The 13,293-nt window shown below is 33.5% G+C and overlaps 1 protein-coding gene across 1 annotated transcript; it reads right to left on the minus strand.

The window, feature by feature from the left end:
- Nucleotides 1-7,099: 7,099 nt before the first annotated feature.
- On the minus strand, nt 7,100-12,532 carry LOC107811284 (internal alternative NAD(P)H-ubiquinone oxidoreductase A2, mitochondrial). The gene is made up of 9 exons (XM_016636180.2): nt 12,250-12,532; nt 9,477-10,123; nt 9,140-9,353; nt 8,846-9,006; nt 8,686-8,751; nt 8,427-8,590; nt 8,226-8,340; nt 7,808-7,987; nt 7,100-7,491 (listed from the first exon to the last, which is right to left on the minus strand). The coding sequence occupies exons 2-9, from the start codon at nt 10,062-10,064 to the stop codon at nt 7,336-7,338; spliced, it is 1,644 nt and encodes a 547-aa protein (XP_016491666.1). The 5' UTR covers nt 10,065-10,123; nt 12,250-12,532; the 3' UTR covers nt 7,100-7,335.
- Between the last annotated feature and the right edge of the window lie 761 nt (nt 12,533-13,293).

Genomic DNA, 13,293 nt, shown 5'->3' on the forward strand with positions numbered 1-13,293 from the left:
CACTAGTAGGAATTGATGTTTTATGATATCAACGTGAGATTTTTCATTTTATTTTATTTTTCTCCTAAACATGGTATATTTTAGTAGGTATTTAGTTTTTACTAAGTCAAAAGCTCTGCAACTGATGATGCTTCGCATATATGTACTTGACATTGAAGAATTTAAATTCAGTAAAACAAAAGATGAAGAATACATATCCAAGTTGCTATTAGCCTCACCTATAACTTAAAGAATTGAGTCTCTCCTCCCATATGAAACAAAAGATGAATAATACATTTTAGGTTTTCCAAGAATCTCTAAACTATAAATAGGGCTGATTTCTTCAGAAATCATGAGAATTCTATAGCAAGCAGAGTTTTGGACTTATAACAAGAGATAAAATTAAAGGGAACAAAACTACCTTGGAAGGAATTACTGCAAGTAGTGCCCATACGTTTTTGGAGTTCCATTTTAATTGGTAGTTCCACGTCATCAGTGGGGATAAAATAAACCAATAAGATTCTTTTAAATAAGATAAAATCTTTGTTAACTTTTTCGTAATACATCCCATGACCCCTTTATTTAAATTTTTCAAAATACCTCCAAGAAAGGAAACAATTTTTTTTCCTCAAACGATAAAAAGAAAAAGTTACTCCCTCCGTCTTGATAGTGTTTGATTAGGCATTAAGTTTAAAGACTTTGAACCTTGTGGTTTAGAATAAGCTATAATTATTTGTGTGGCTATAATTATTTCAATAAGGGCACAATGAAAATTTTAAAGTTAAATTAATATTAAAATATAAAAATATATCATTTCGTTTGGGATTGATTATAAAAGAAAGAGTGTTACATAAAATGAAGTAATAGAATTGCTCAAATTGTTCGACACTAGCACTAGTAAGTAATATGACTTAAACATTTAAGTGTGTGATTCTAAATCTCAACAAAGTTCCTTCTGTTATGAAATAAAAGCAATTTAGTAAAACATGAACAAGAAATAAAAATAATTTAGTAAAATATGAACAAGAAATAGAGATAGAGAGAAGGAAGAGATTTTCTTCTTCAATTGTGTGTATTTTCCTATCTATTACAAGGCCTTTATATAGGCATGAAAAGTGAAGAAAATATGTCATAGAATATGTCATTGAACATAGATAATATGTCATTGAATATGTCATTAACCATTTGAGAGAAAGATCATGGAGGAAGAGTAGACATCCACCATATTTTGATTTTTATCATAATAGAAATCTTTTTATGGTGAGATAACCTTATTAGGAAAAAACCCTATGAGAAAAAAATCCTAATGAAGGAAAAAGAGTACACATATTTAGAAATACGCCTTTTGGTTGCCTCGTTAAAAACCTTGCAAGGAAAACCCAATGGGACAAAACCTTGTAAGGAAATAAGAGTACAACGCGTATTAACTCCCCCTGATGACATCAATTCACATCGTTGAGCCTTCGTATCCCAATCTTGTACACTAGTTTCTTGAAGGTTGACGCTGGTAGATATTTGGTGAACAAATCAGCCATATTATCACTTGAACGGATCCGTTGCACATTAATATCACCATTCTTTTGAAGATCATGTGTGAACAATAATGTGCTTTGTCCTTTGTCCTAACTCCTTTATGAATCCTCCCTTTAATTGAGCTATGCATGTTGTATTTTCTTCATACAAAACTTTGGGTAGTTTATCACACTTCAAACCACATTTGTCTCGAATAAGATGTATAGTAGACCTCAACCATACACATTCTCGACTTGCTTCATGAATAGCAATTATCTCAGCATGATTAAAAGAAGTAGCCACGATTGATTGCTTAGTAGATCGCCAAGATATGACAGTGCCACACATGTAAACACATAACATGTTTGAGATCAAGCCTTGTGTGTGACAGATAAATACCCCACATCGACATAACCAATAAGATCGGTATTGCAATCATTGCCATAAAATAAGCCCACACCGGTAATCCCCCTTAGATAACGCAATATGTGCTTGATTTCATTCCAATTTCTCCTTGAGCGGAGTTATATCTTGCTAAGACATTAACTGAAAAAGTTATGTCATGCCTTGTAGTGTTAGCAAGATATATTAGCGCACCAATTGCATTAAGATATGGTACTTTAGGACCAAGAAGCTCTTCATTATTTTCATGAGGTCAGAGTGGATCTTTATTTATATCGAGTAATCTCACAACCATCGGGGTACTTAATGGATGTGTTTTATCCACATAGAAGCTCTTTAAAATCTTTTTAGTGTATGCTGATTGAAGGACAAAAATTCCATCTTTCATATATTCAATTTGTAGACCAAGACAAAATTTTGTCTTTCCAAGATCTTTCATTTCAAATTGTTTAAACAGTCTACTGCTTTAGGAAGCTCTCCAGGAGTTCTAATGATATTTGAATCATCAACATACATGGCGATTATAACAAATTCAAATCCATATCCTTTTATAAGGACACAAGGACAAATTGAATTATTCTTATACCCTTCTTTCAACAAGTATTCTCTCGGGCGATTATACCACATGGGCCCTGATTGTTTCAATCCGTATAAGGATTTTTGAAGCTTTATTTAATAAATTTCTTGGAAACCTTAATATGCTCCAAGACAATTTAAATCTTTCAATGATATCCACTATACGCATATCAAGTTTTTCATATATTGCCAGATTAAAACCTGAAGTGACTATATCCACTATAAGAGAACATGTCTCCATATAATCAATGTGAGGATATTTACTAATTTTCTTGTGCCACAAGTCGTCTTTATGTCTATCGACTTGAACCTTTCGCACAAAACATATTTATACCATAATTGACTTTATACTTTCAGGTGTTGGACTATCCGTCCAACTTCACATTTTTCAAGTGAAGTCAATTTTATTGAGTATTTTTTTATTTGGCCAATCTTTTATCCGTCCAAATTTCATGACAGATTTGATCTCAAGATCCTCGTCAATATTAATCATATTGAGCGCTACATTATATTAACAATATCGTCGACAATCATTTTATGTCGGTTCCATTATTACCCAATAAAGACATAACTTATTGAGATCTCTTTATTTCATTATTTTCAGGTATCTGAGCCTCTCCCATGAGGTCTTATGAAGTGTTATGTCGTGGTGCTCTTCTAGGGCACATGCCTCCTTATTATGACCATTTTGAATATTTGCCCCTCTCCTTCTTCAAGGAGTTTTATCTTTGGAACCGATTGGTCTGTTACACTTCATGCGTGCCATAGACTCTGTCCCTCATGGACTTTATTCTATTTGGAGCATTAGCAGCTGAAATATGATATTTAGCTTTGGGTCAACAAATGCATCTGGCAATAATTTGTAAATGAATTATCACTTGAACTTCAAGTTTATATTTTCTTGTACGAGGATCTATATGTATTCATAATAATTCATTTCACGTATCACTTTCTCAGCTGTCCATTTTCTCCCCCTAATGTTGGGATCACCAACACATTTCCCAACTATCTTTGGGAACTCATCTTTGTGCATTTTGGTGGCATAATTAAATCATATAGCACATCCATATTTCTATATAGAAATTATTTGGTTCCTGACCCTGAACCGATTGTGATAGGGAGAAATTTTTATAACTTGGCTAGATGCGTACAAGTGCTGCTGTATATTAAATAATAAATCTCACACCAAATTTTATTTTTGGAAGTTTTGTTTTCATAACCAATGATTTAGCTATAATTGGAGGCATACAATTTCTGCTAAACCAACTTGGATTTAAACCAGTATTATTCAGATAAATCATCATAATTTATATTCTGGAATTGTGCTCTAATAATTTGAGCAAGCAATCTTGCAAAAACCAAACTGCAAGTTGATAACAAATGCACATGTGACCATAAAATAGATGCATCTATTAACATCATATAATAGTAAACGGTCCACATGACCATAAAATAGATGCATCTATTAAAATCATATAAACGGTCCACATGGCAGGTGACTGAGCCCATATATATATCACCTTTTATTCCTTCTAGAAATCAAAAGATTCAATCCCAACCTTTAACTGGTATATCATGAGAATAAGCAGTACAAGAGAATTCTTGAAGAATCTTCTATTCTTCAATATGTGTCAATGTAATTCTTAATTAATTTTTCGCATCATAATTGAACCGATATGGTCAATCAGTCATGCCAATTAATATTTATTTTAGTAAATCTCTAGTTTACTTGTAGCATATGATTCCAGCATCATGCTTATATTTGTATAGTACAAATAGAAAGAAGATCGGGTAACCTTTCATATTTACCCGGTATGATTATAGAAATATGAAGATATTCAATCTTCCTTTCATTTATAGTCTCAATATGCCAATCACTTTGACTTATATATTTGAAACTCAAAAAGTTTCTTTTGAGACTTTACAATATCAATGTCATGAATAAGTTTATTCATCCGGGGTAGTAACAAATTAGTTTTTCCGGAGTTCTTAACAACTTTTGTACTACAAGATCTTTTATCATACCATTCATATGGTAAATGTCTCCTTCACGGAGAAAATTATATCATAATAAATTGTCATGGTCAAAATCATCATAAGCAAAATCATTTCTTGCTTTAATTTTGCCTTTAATAACTTTTATAAGGCATGACAAAATAATATTTGGCATATCACATGTACGCGACCAATGACATATTCATGTAACCACACAATAATATTTATTCTCTTTATTTTACTCAAACCTCCCTTAGAGGTGAGTTATGTGGTATTCATATAATCATGAATTGCATGTCTTTATTCATTGCTTTTATCACATATTGCCACATTCAACTTTGGGAATGGGTTTGCATTCTCAGTGCTTATCATAAGTCACATTCTGTTCAAGGAATGGATCATAATCAGCGACGTGCTTTATTATTTTCATACCAATTTGATGGTAAGCATTGCCTTCACATTTTGAAGGACTATTTTGAGAACCCTTATTGTTCTACTTTTATAATCATAGTGATGATTATTATTATTTTGATATTTGGAACGCCCACGTTCATTGTTCAACCAATTGTCTTCATTGAAACTTATTATGCATTGTTATCACATTCACTTCAAGAATGGAACAAATCAAGTGGGACAATTTTCATGCATTTTCATGAAAAATATATTATTTTTCTTTAGTCATCATTATATCATCAATATGGTACATTGGGACTCAAACCCAATGTCTTACCAATATAAAGGCATGTTAGGCCATAATAAATTGGGACTCAAACCCAACTCTTATCATTATGGAGCATCAGGACTTGATCCCCATGTCTTACCCTCAATCAATGGCATAATAGGCTAAACAATATTGAGATTGATTCTCAAGCCTTAATTTCAATCACATGCCAAGAAAGTTATACAAAACTAATTTGCAACTTAGCAAATCAAATTTGCTTTCTTAAATAAGTGTACAAATCTCAAATTAGTGTAAATCTTTATTAATTATTTGTAGCATCTATATGAAATACAACCGTTTGTAATCAGAATATATCTTCTAAATTCTATAAGAGTTTAAAAGGATCATAAAATCATTGTCATAATATTTATTGAGTCTCTCTCAAAAATATTGTTGTTTTCGGGGTATACCCTACTTATTGGATTTAATTTAACGCCATGACTTTCCTTCACTCAATTCAACCAAGCAATTAGTGAATAAATTTATCAAAAGTACACCTAACGCATATATAGTACTAATACATAAATTCAGCATTTATATTACCTGAAAAGTGACATTATAGGTAACAACTTACTAGTTGTAGCTTGTGCATCATTCATATAAAATACTTAAAAATGGTAAGTCAGTAGCAAGCATCAGGTAGGTCATGGATACTCAAAAATACCTCTTCTAGTAATCATACTAATCATTGTTTGCTTTCAAATGATACGACCATAAATTATGAAGTATACTTTCAAATAGTTGGTTTGTTTTTCAAATATCATAGAAGTACTAATTAATCAACCTAGATAAAGATGTGAAGTATTTCTTGTTTTCTTCAAGATGATTTATGCTTTTAATCAGTATGACCAATTTTATTTTATTTTTTATTCCTTTTTTTTTGGTACTATATGCAAGTGTAAAAATCCAAAAGGAAAAAAAATATTCATCCAAGTAAAAGAAAATGTTTAAAGCGGCAGGACAGATTGAAGATAGTTAACACATAAATATGCATAGGACAATTTATATAAAATATCCTTGGTTACCATGACATGCATCATATCAACAATTAACTGCTACTATGATTTTCACATATAGGACTTCAAAAATTTTATTCCATTCATGTGATATAAAAGATGTAATATTAATATGTGCTTATACAATACAGATGTAGTACGAAGTTGTGTGCATATGAGATTTTAAAAGAATGACAAGTATAAGATAATCATACCTTCTTACATTTCGTTACTTACCATATGTAGTTTCTCTTTACATTTAACCATGTGATGATATGTATGGCTTCTAATTGTAATCTTTCCGGATGTAGAATTTTTTTTGTAGATATATATATACAATTAGTTAGAGACTCGTGCTGATAACGTGTTATGAAATAAAAGCAATTTAGTAAAACATGAACAAGAAATAGAGATAGAGAGAAGGAAGAGATTTTCTTCTTCAATTGTGTGTATTTTCCTATATATTACAAAGCCTTTATATAGGCATGAAAAATGAAGAAAATATGTCATTGAACATAGAAAATATGTCATTGAATATGTCATTAACCATTTGAGAGAAACATCATGAAGGAAGAGTAGACATCCACCGTATTTTGATTTTTATCATAACACCTTCCACCTTTGTTCTCCACCTCCACTATTCACGAGATCAATGTATCATTACAAGGAGAGAATAAAGTTGCTGATACTTCGTCATAATTTTTTTAAAAACTTTTTATCCTCTAAAAGGATCTTGTAAATGAATCAGACGGCGATAACTAATACTACATCGAAGTGTTTATTCGGGCACAACACACAAGCTCATACTTTGGGAATAAAATAGTAACTTGAGATGTTGTTCACTTAATCTTTTGTAAAATCACATAGTACTAATTATGCTTAATGTAAGGGAAATGAGTAAAACTTAAGGGGCTTATGCTTATAAAGTATACATTAGGATTAGTAATTCGATATCCCATGAATCAGCAGTAAAGTGTATACACAAAATGATTAAAGAAACAAAGGCGATCTTGCTTCTTATTCCCGTATTTGATCTCTTCTATCTGTATTTAGCATTTTGGAGCTTCAAAGATGCTCACACTTGACACACTTAGGTAGGTTATCAAGTGTTCAAAAAGTGGATTGGAAACATGAATCCTGCAACAAGTGCTAGTTTTATCCAATCCTAGTATTGTCTCTGCCAAAGACTAACGTTGTTGCCCAGTTCATAGCCACATATATCCTGTTCCTCCAGCTGATAACTCGAGTCAGATATGCAGAGCGCCAAATAAACCAGCTCACAAAGCCTGCTAATGAGATGCCTTTTTCATCCTGACAAACAAAAACGAAGATGAGAACATATATAGTCTAATCTACAAGAAGCAAAGGTAAACAAGCTCTTTCTTGATTGATACAGACATTGAGGTAAATCCAGGATTTATTATCAGTAAGTCCAAAATGAGTGATATCTTATATGCACGCATTAACTTCTTTTTGGGCATATGGAAATTTAGTTCAAGCTATAAGTACAAAGGGTTTAGTTGAATCCATAGAATTCGTCGTAGATGCCTCTGACGACTATGTGTCATAACCTACCAGCAAATACACTTTAGGCTTGAGGGAAGAGTAATGGAGATGATAAGTGTACCTTAGATTGGCGGAGATCAACGAGAGCTTTGTAACGCCCCACGGATGCCATGCTTCCAAGATGCCTGTAGACAAATGGATCTCCTAGAGAGATTTCTTTGGCAGAGAGAGCTTTGCCTCCATTTTGTTTCCCAATGTTGTTGAACAATCCAACAAGGTACTTCCCTTGCCTTTCAGCAACCTATAAAATATTATTGCATTCAGAAAAGTTTTATACTCCAAAGCCAAAGTTCAAGAAAACATAGTGCTTTACCAAGATCACTTAATTCTTGCACTCATTCATGTAAATTTAAGTAGCACCAAGATGGAAGAAACATGTAATTCGCTATAGGAGAAAGGAATGAGGCAGGAAAAATGCGGGCAGATGCATAAACAATGTGCCCGGAGAAGTCAATGACGTATCAGGAAACTTTACTGACCTGAGCAAGGGCCGGAAGCACCGGCTTTCCAGTGTGTTCAAGAAAACCAGCACAATCTCCCAGTGCAAACACATCTTCTACAGAAGGAACCCGCAACCATTCATCGACTCCAACCCTGTAACATGTCTTAAGATTAGTTGGTTGGGTACACGAAAGGGAACCAATTTGCCAAGTTGTTGGAGAAATATTAAGATTCTTTACCTTCCACCAGGAGATTTAGGAACATTTAGTGATCTAACAAATTCAGAAGGACCAACTCCAGTAGACCAAACGAGAAGGCCATATGGGACATCACTTCCATCACTGAGAACTATTTTATTTGGATGTACTTCTTTTACAACACCTCGAACAAGGCGGACGCCAACCTGATATATATGAAGTTTTGCAATCATTCACAATTCAGAAAACACTGAAGTAACTTATTTCTTGACTCAAGGAAAGCAATTGAGTGATTCAATACCTTAGTCAAATGCTTTGTGGCATATTGGCGCAATCCAACATCAAATGAAGACAAGATCTCATTAGCCTGTCCAAGGAAAGGTGTTAGTAAACCATACTCAGCATAATTCCATTTCCTATCCGATTTAGGTTACCCTACACAGCTGGATTGATATATTTACCTCAATGAGGGTTACACGAATGTAGTTTTTGACATGAGCATAACGTTGACGTACATCTCTCATGATAAAATCACTTAGTTCCCCACTGAATTCAACCCCTGTAGGGCCACCTCCAACAACAACACAGTGCAACAAGCGCTCTTTCTCTTCTTCTGAAATGCCTGTAATTTTACACGTAAAAAATTATACTGCATTTTCTTCAAACCTTGATGTCATATATTATCCTAGAGAGCTTCCAAAGAAGTATGGCACGGCAAGAGTATACGAATATGGAACATTGGGGAATCAAATCACCTGGATTTTCTGAGAGCATCAAGTTCAAAAGAAGCTTCTTCCTGATTTCTTGGGCATGATATACTTCACGAAGGAAAAAGGCATTTTCCCTTACCCCCTTTATTCCAAAGGTCAAGGGATCAGCTCCAGAAGCAATTACAAGCTTGTCATATGCAACTTTAAATCGATAAGGCTCATGAGAGACTCCTTCATCGCCAACAGTCTCACAGTACACCTGATAAAATTTACAAAACCGTTATATTTTCCCATAATATTTGATTGGAGCAAACGGAGGATTTATATTATAAAACTGAGACTTATATCATGGAAGTGAGGAAAAGAAGAGCTTGTCACTCACTTCATGTTTATCAGTGTCAACACCAGAGCAGGATGCTAAGAAGAAATATGAATTTGGATCCTTAGCCAATGCTTTCTGTATCTGACTAACTGGTTCAGCAACTGATCGAAATTCCAATGTTCCAACACAAGTAGATGCAAGCAAAGGGGTAAAGACCATGTGATTTCTTGGTGATATACAAACCACATCATATAACTTAGTGTCTAGCCCTTTAAGGAACCTGCAAGCAGCCCAACCAGAACCAAGAACAACTACTCTAGGCTTTTCGCCCGGTTTTGTTGCTTCAAGGCTAGGATACTTTGAGCTTTCATGCTCTGAATCAGAATCCTCAACCACTTGAGCTTGTGCATGTGAAAACTGATATTGAGGGGTAAACTTCACTCCTCTTTTCCCAAGCCTTATTTCATTTATCCTCTGTATGCTTAGAATGCATGATGAATTGAAACCTGCTACAGCATTTTCAGAAATAGGCGCGGGATGATTCAATGATGAAATGCCTTCACAGAATTTATTTCTTTCACTAGCATAGATTCCAACTGCACCTCCGGAGCGCCTTAAGCTACTCCTTGCAGCCCTTACCAATGCCATGTCCAGTGCACGACTTACCACAGCTGATATTCTTTGGTATGCAACCTTTAAGAATCACACTGGAAAAGGGAAGAAGGTATATGTGAGTTTTTTGAGCTCTCAATTGAAAGCTCGAAGACACTTATATAGAAGAAAACCCCAGAAGTGTGAAGAATTAAAGACTATGAACTTTGAAGTTATGAATATCAGTCAAGGGCATGACAAAAGCTAGAGAAATATGATTCTTAGGATTACCAGAGCAGAAACAGACAGGACAACATTGCACTTGTTTCTGGTGGCAGTTTCAATGCGAACAGTTCTGTAAAATTCTTAGAAGGAATCCAGATATAAAATACCTGTATCTACAAATAGAATATGCCATGATTCTTAATGGCATTTACTACAATCTCAGTTCTCTAGAAAAACATGGTTAGTAAGTGCCAAACTCTAAAATTGGTAGCATATTTTACAAGAATCTGGTCGCTTCTGCTTGCTTTAAGATGGAGGAAAAGACAAGAAAATGAAGAGTGGAACCAGACTTTTCAGCTCTGCCAATTTGAACTTCATTTTCTCAATAGCTTTACTTATATTTACATGTAACAAATTGCATATGAATTCACCATACTTAATTTGTGTTGTGAAATCCAAAACTTCTGCCACTTACAACTAAAAACAACTTGATGGTAAGTACAAAGTCTGATGCCATTACAGGTTTTGCAATTCCTTAGTACAGACCTCAGAGTAAACTATTTGCTGACACAATGTTCCAAACTATCAGCAAAACCTCATTGGATTAAATTTCTGAATATTACATACTTAATTTGAATTGGAATGACAGAACATGTCTAGCAATGGAAGAAATGTAATCACTAACAATGCAAGAATCTATAAAGTAAGGTAAACAACATTAATCTCTCATATGATACTAAGTCCAATCTTGTTTTCCATAAAATATATAGTTCTACATAAAAATAGCTTGCATCATCGAAAAGATGGTTTCAGTTATTATACACAAACAAAGAAAAGAAATTTCAAGACATAGATTGACAAAATCAGACTGAAGAAAAGATTGGCTGCATCACAGAAAAAAGAAAGATTGACAACACCAGCCTATCAGGCGGTGCTACACATAATTTAGCATAAAATTTAATATATATATATATATACAGGGGCGAAGCTACTTTGGTTGAAGGGTCGCCGAAAAATTATCCTACATATAAGGTAAAATATTACTTGTTATTGATTAAAAACAGACTTTGAACGCCCTTGGATAGCCCACTAGCAAAGGGTGTTCAAAATTTGAACACCCTTATTGAATTTCCTGGCTTCGCCACTATATATATATATATATATATATATATATATGTGTGTGTGTGTGTATGTGTGTGTATATATAAATTAAGAATAAATGTTGTATACGTTAAAAATGCCATAAGGTTTTGCAATTCCTTAGTACAGACAGACCTCAGAGTAAGCTATTTGCTGACACAATGTTCCAAACTATCAGCAAAATCCCATTGGACTAAATTTCTGGACATTACATACTTAAGTTGAATTTGGAATGACAGAAAATGTCTAGCAATAGAAGAAAATGTAATCACTAGCACATTGAGTTAGACTCGAGATTTATTTTTTAAATTGTATAGGACGAGCAGGACATGTGGGAGTTAAGTATCATACAAGGAAATGAGTTGATTGTTTTCTTATATAGCCTTGGAAAAATCTGGCTTCATGACCAAACTGAAATATTTTGGCTTAGTAAAGGGCCTAATGGCATATGCCAAAGCACATTTTGAGCTATATATAGATCAAGAATCTCCTGATCTGTGCTCAGCATGAACCCTAAGGCCTAAACCCTGCCGCCACTTGTCTTTCTTTTGGTGGAGGGTGATTGGGGGCCGGGCTATTTGGTACATACACAAGCCAAAATATCAAACTAAACCAAAAGAAGAAGAAAAAGGAAAGAAATCTGGACACCAAGGAAAACAAAGGAAAGAAATCCCATTTTTGTTATTGTGGCTATCATTTTCATAATATAACTGACTGGACTAAATATTAATTAAATGTGTTCAGAAAACTCAGAGTGGTACAACATATGGTTCAAAACTAATGAAAGTACTACTGCTAACACATGATACAATCAAAATCCAGCATAAAAATACAGAGAAATACCTGAAAATCAGAAGAAGGGGAAAAAAAAAATTACCTTTGGGAGTTTAATGATGAAGAAGAAAGCACAGATTTGTTGAGCAGCTGTCCAGGATATCTGGAGTTTAACAGTAAGCTTTTGAAACAAAGAATAAAAAGAGCCACCCTTTTATTCTATATTTTTATACACAAAACCTTGAGCAGCAAGAAAGTCTGGTCACAGTTCTCACACCTCCACATGCAAAATCTTTTTTAATGTAAGAAGATGGGGTCTGAGAGATCATAAAAGCAAGTGTTTTGCTGCTATAAAATAATATTCTAATTCTGCTGCAAATTTATATGAAGGGAGTAATAGTTTCTAGTAATAATATAAAGCATGCTGGATACGCGGAAGGCAAAAGGAAAGAGGCGGTTTCTTTGACTCAGCCATTTCGGTAACAATATGGGAATATTCGGCCATCTTACATCACTTCTACCAAAACGACCACGTTTTGCTTCCTTCTTTGTCTTAGGTCAAACAAGCAGCCGCGCTTGCCTTCATTATTTGGTTTTCCAAAACACTCCTAATAACTAGAACGGTATTATCACTTTTAGTCCATGCTAGAAACTATTTATATTTAATAGTCGAAAAAGTATATAAAATTTATATAATTTTTACATATAACATACAGAATATATATATATTTTCAACGGATATATAATGTCATTTTTCCATAAATAAATATAACAAATTATGCTTCTAGACTACTTCCTGCTAGAAGAAGTATTTTTTTAGAAAAATTATGATCTTAAAGTGTAACGTAAAAGGAGGATATTAAGGGTAAAATTAAAAGTGAAGTTAAATTTATTTTTAAATGTAAAAAAATATTCTTTTTTTATATGACTAATAAGTAAATAATGCCAGATAAAGAAATACATGTAAATAATTGGCTTACTATATTTAAGGACCAATTATAGGGAGGACCTCTCGTATTAAAATATGATATTATTAATTGATTTAATTAATAAGAAGAAAATTAAACCCTAGAGAACGATAATGTAAATGGGTAAACTTTTCTTCCCAAGGGATTCTAAATGCATATTTCTTACTCCCTCCTGTACA

This window comes from Nicotiana tabacum, chromosome 3, assembly GCF_000715075.1.
Source record: "Nicotiana tabacum cultivar K326 chromosome 3, ASM71507v2, whole genome shotgun sequence".
Classification (NCBI taxonomy): Eukaryota; Viridiplantae; Streptophyta; class Magnoliopsida; order Solanales; family Solanaceae; genus Nicotiana; species Nicotiana tabacum.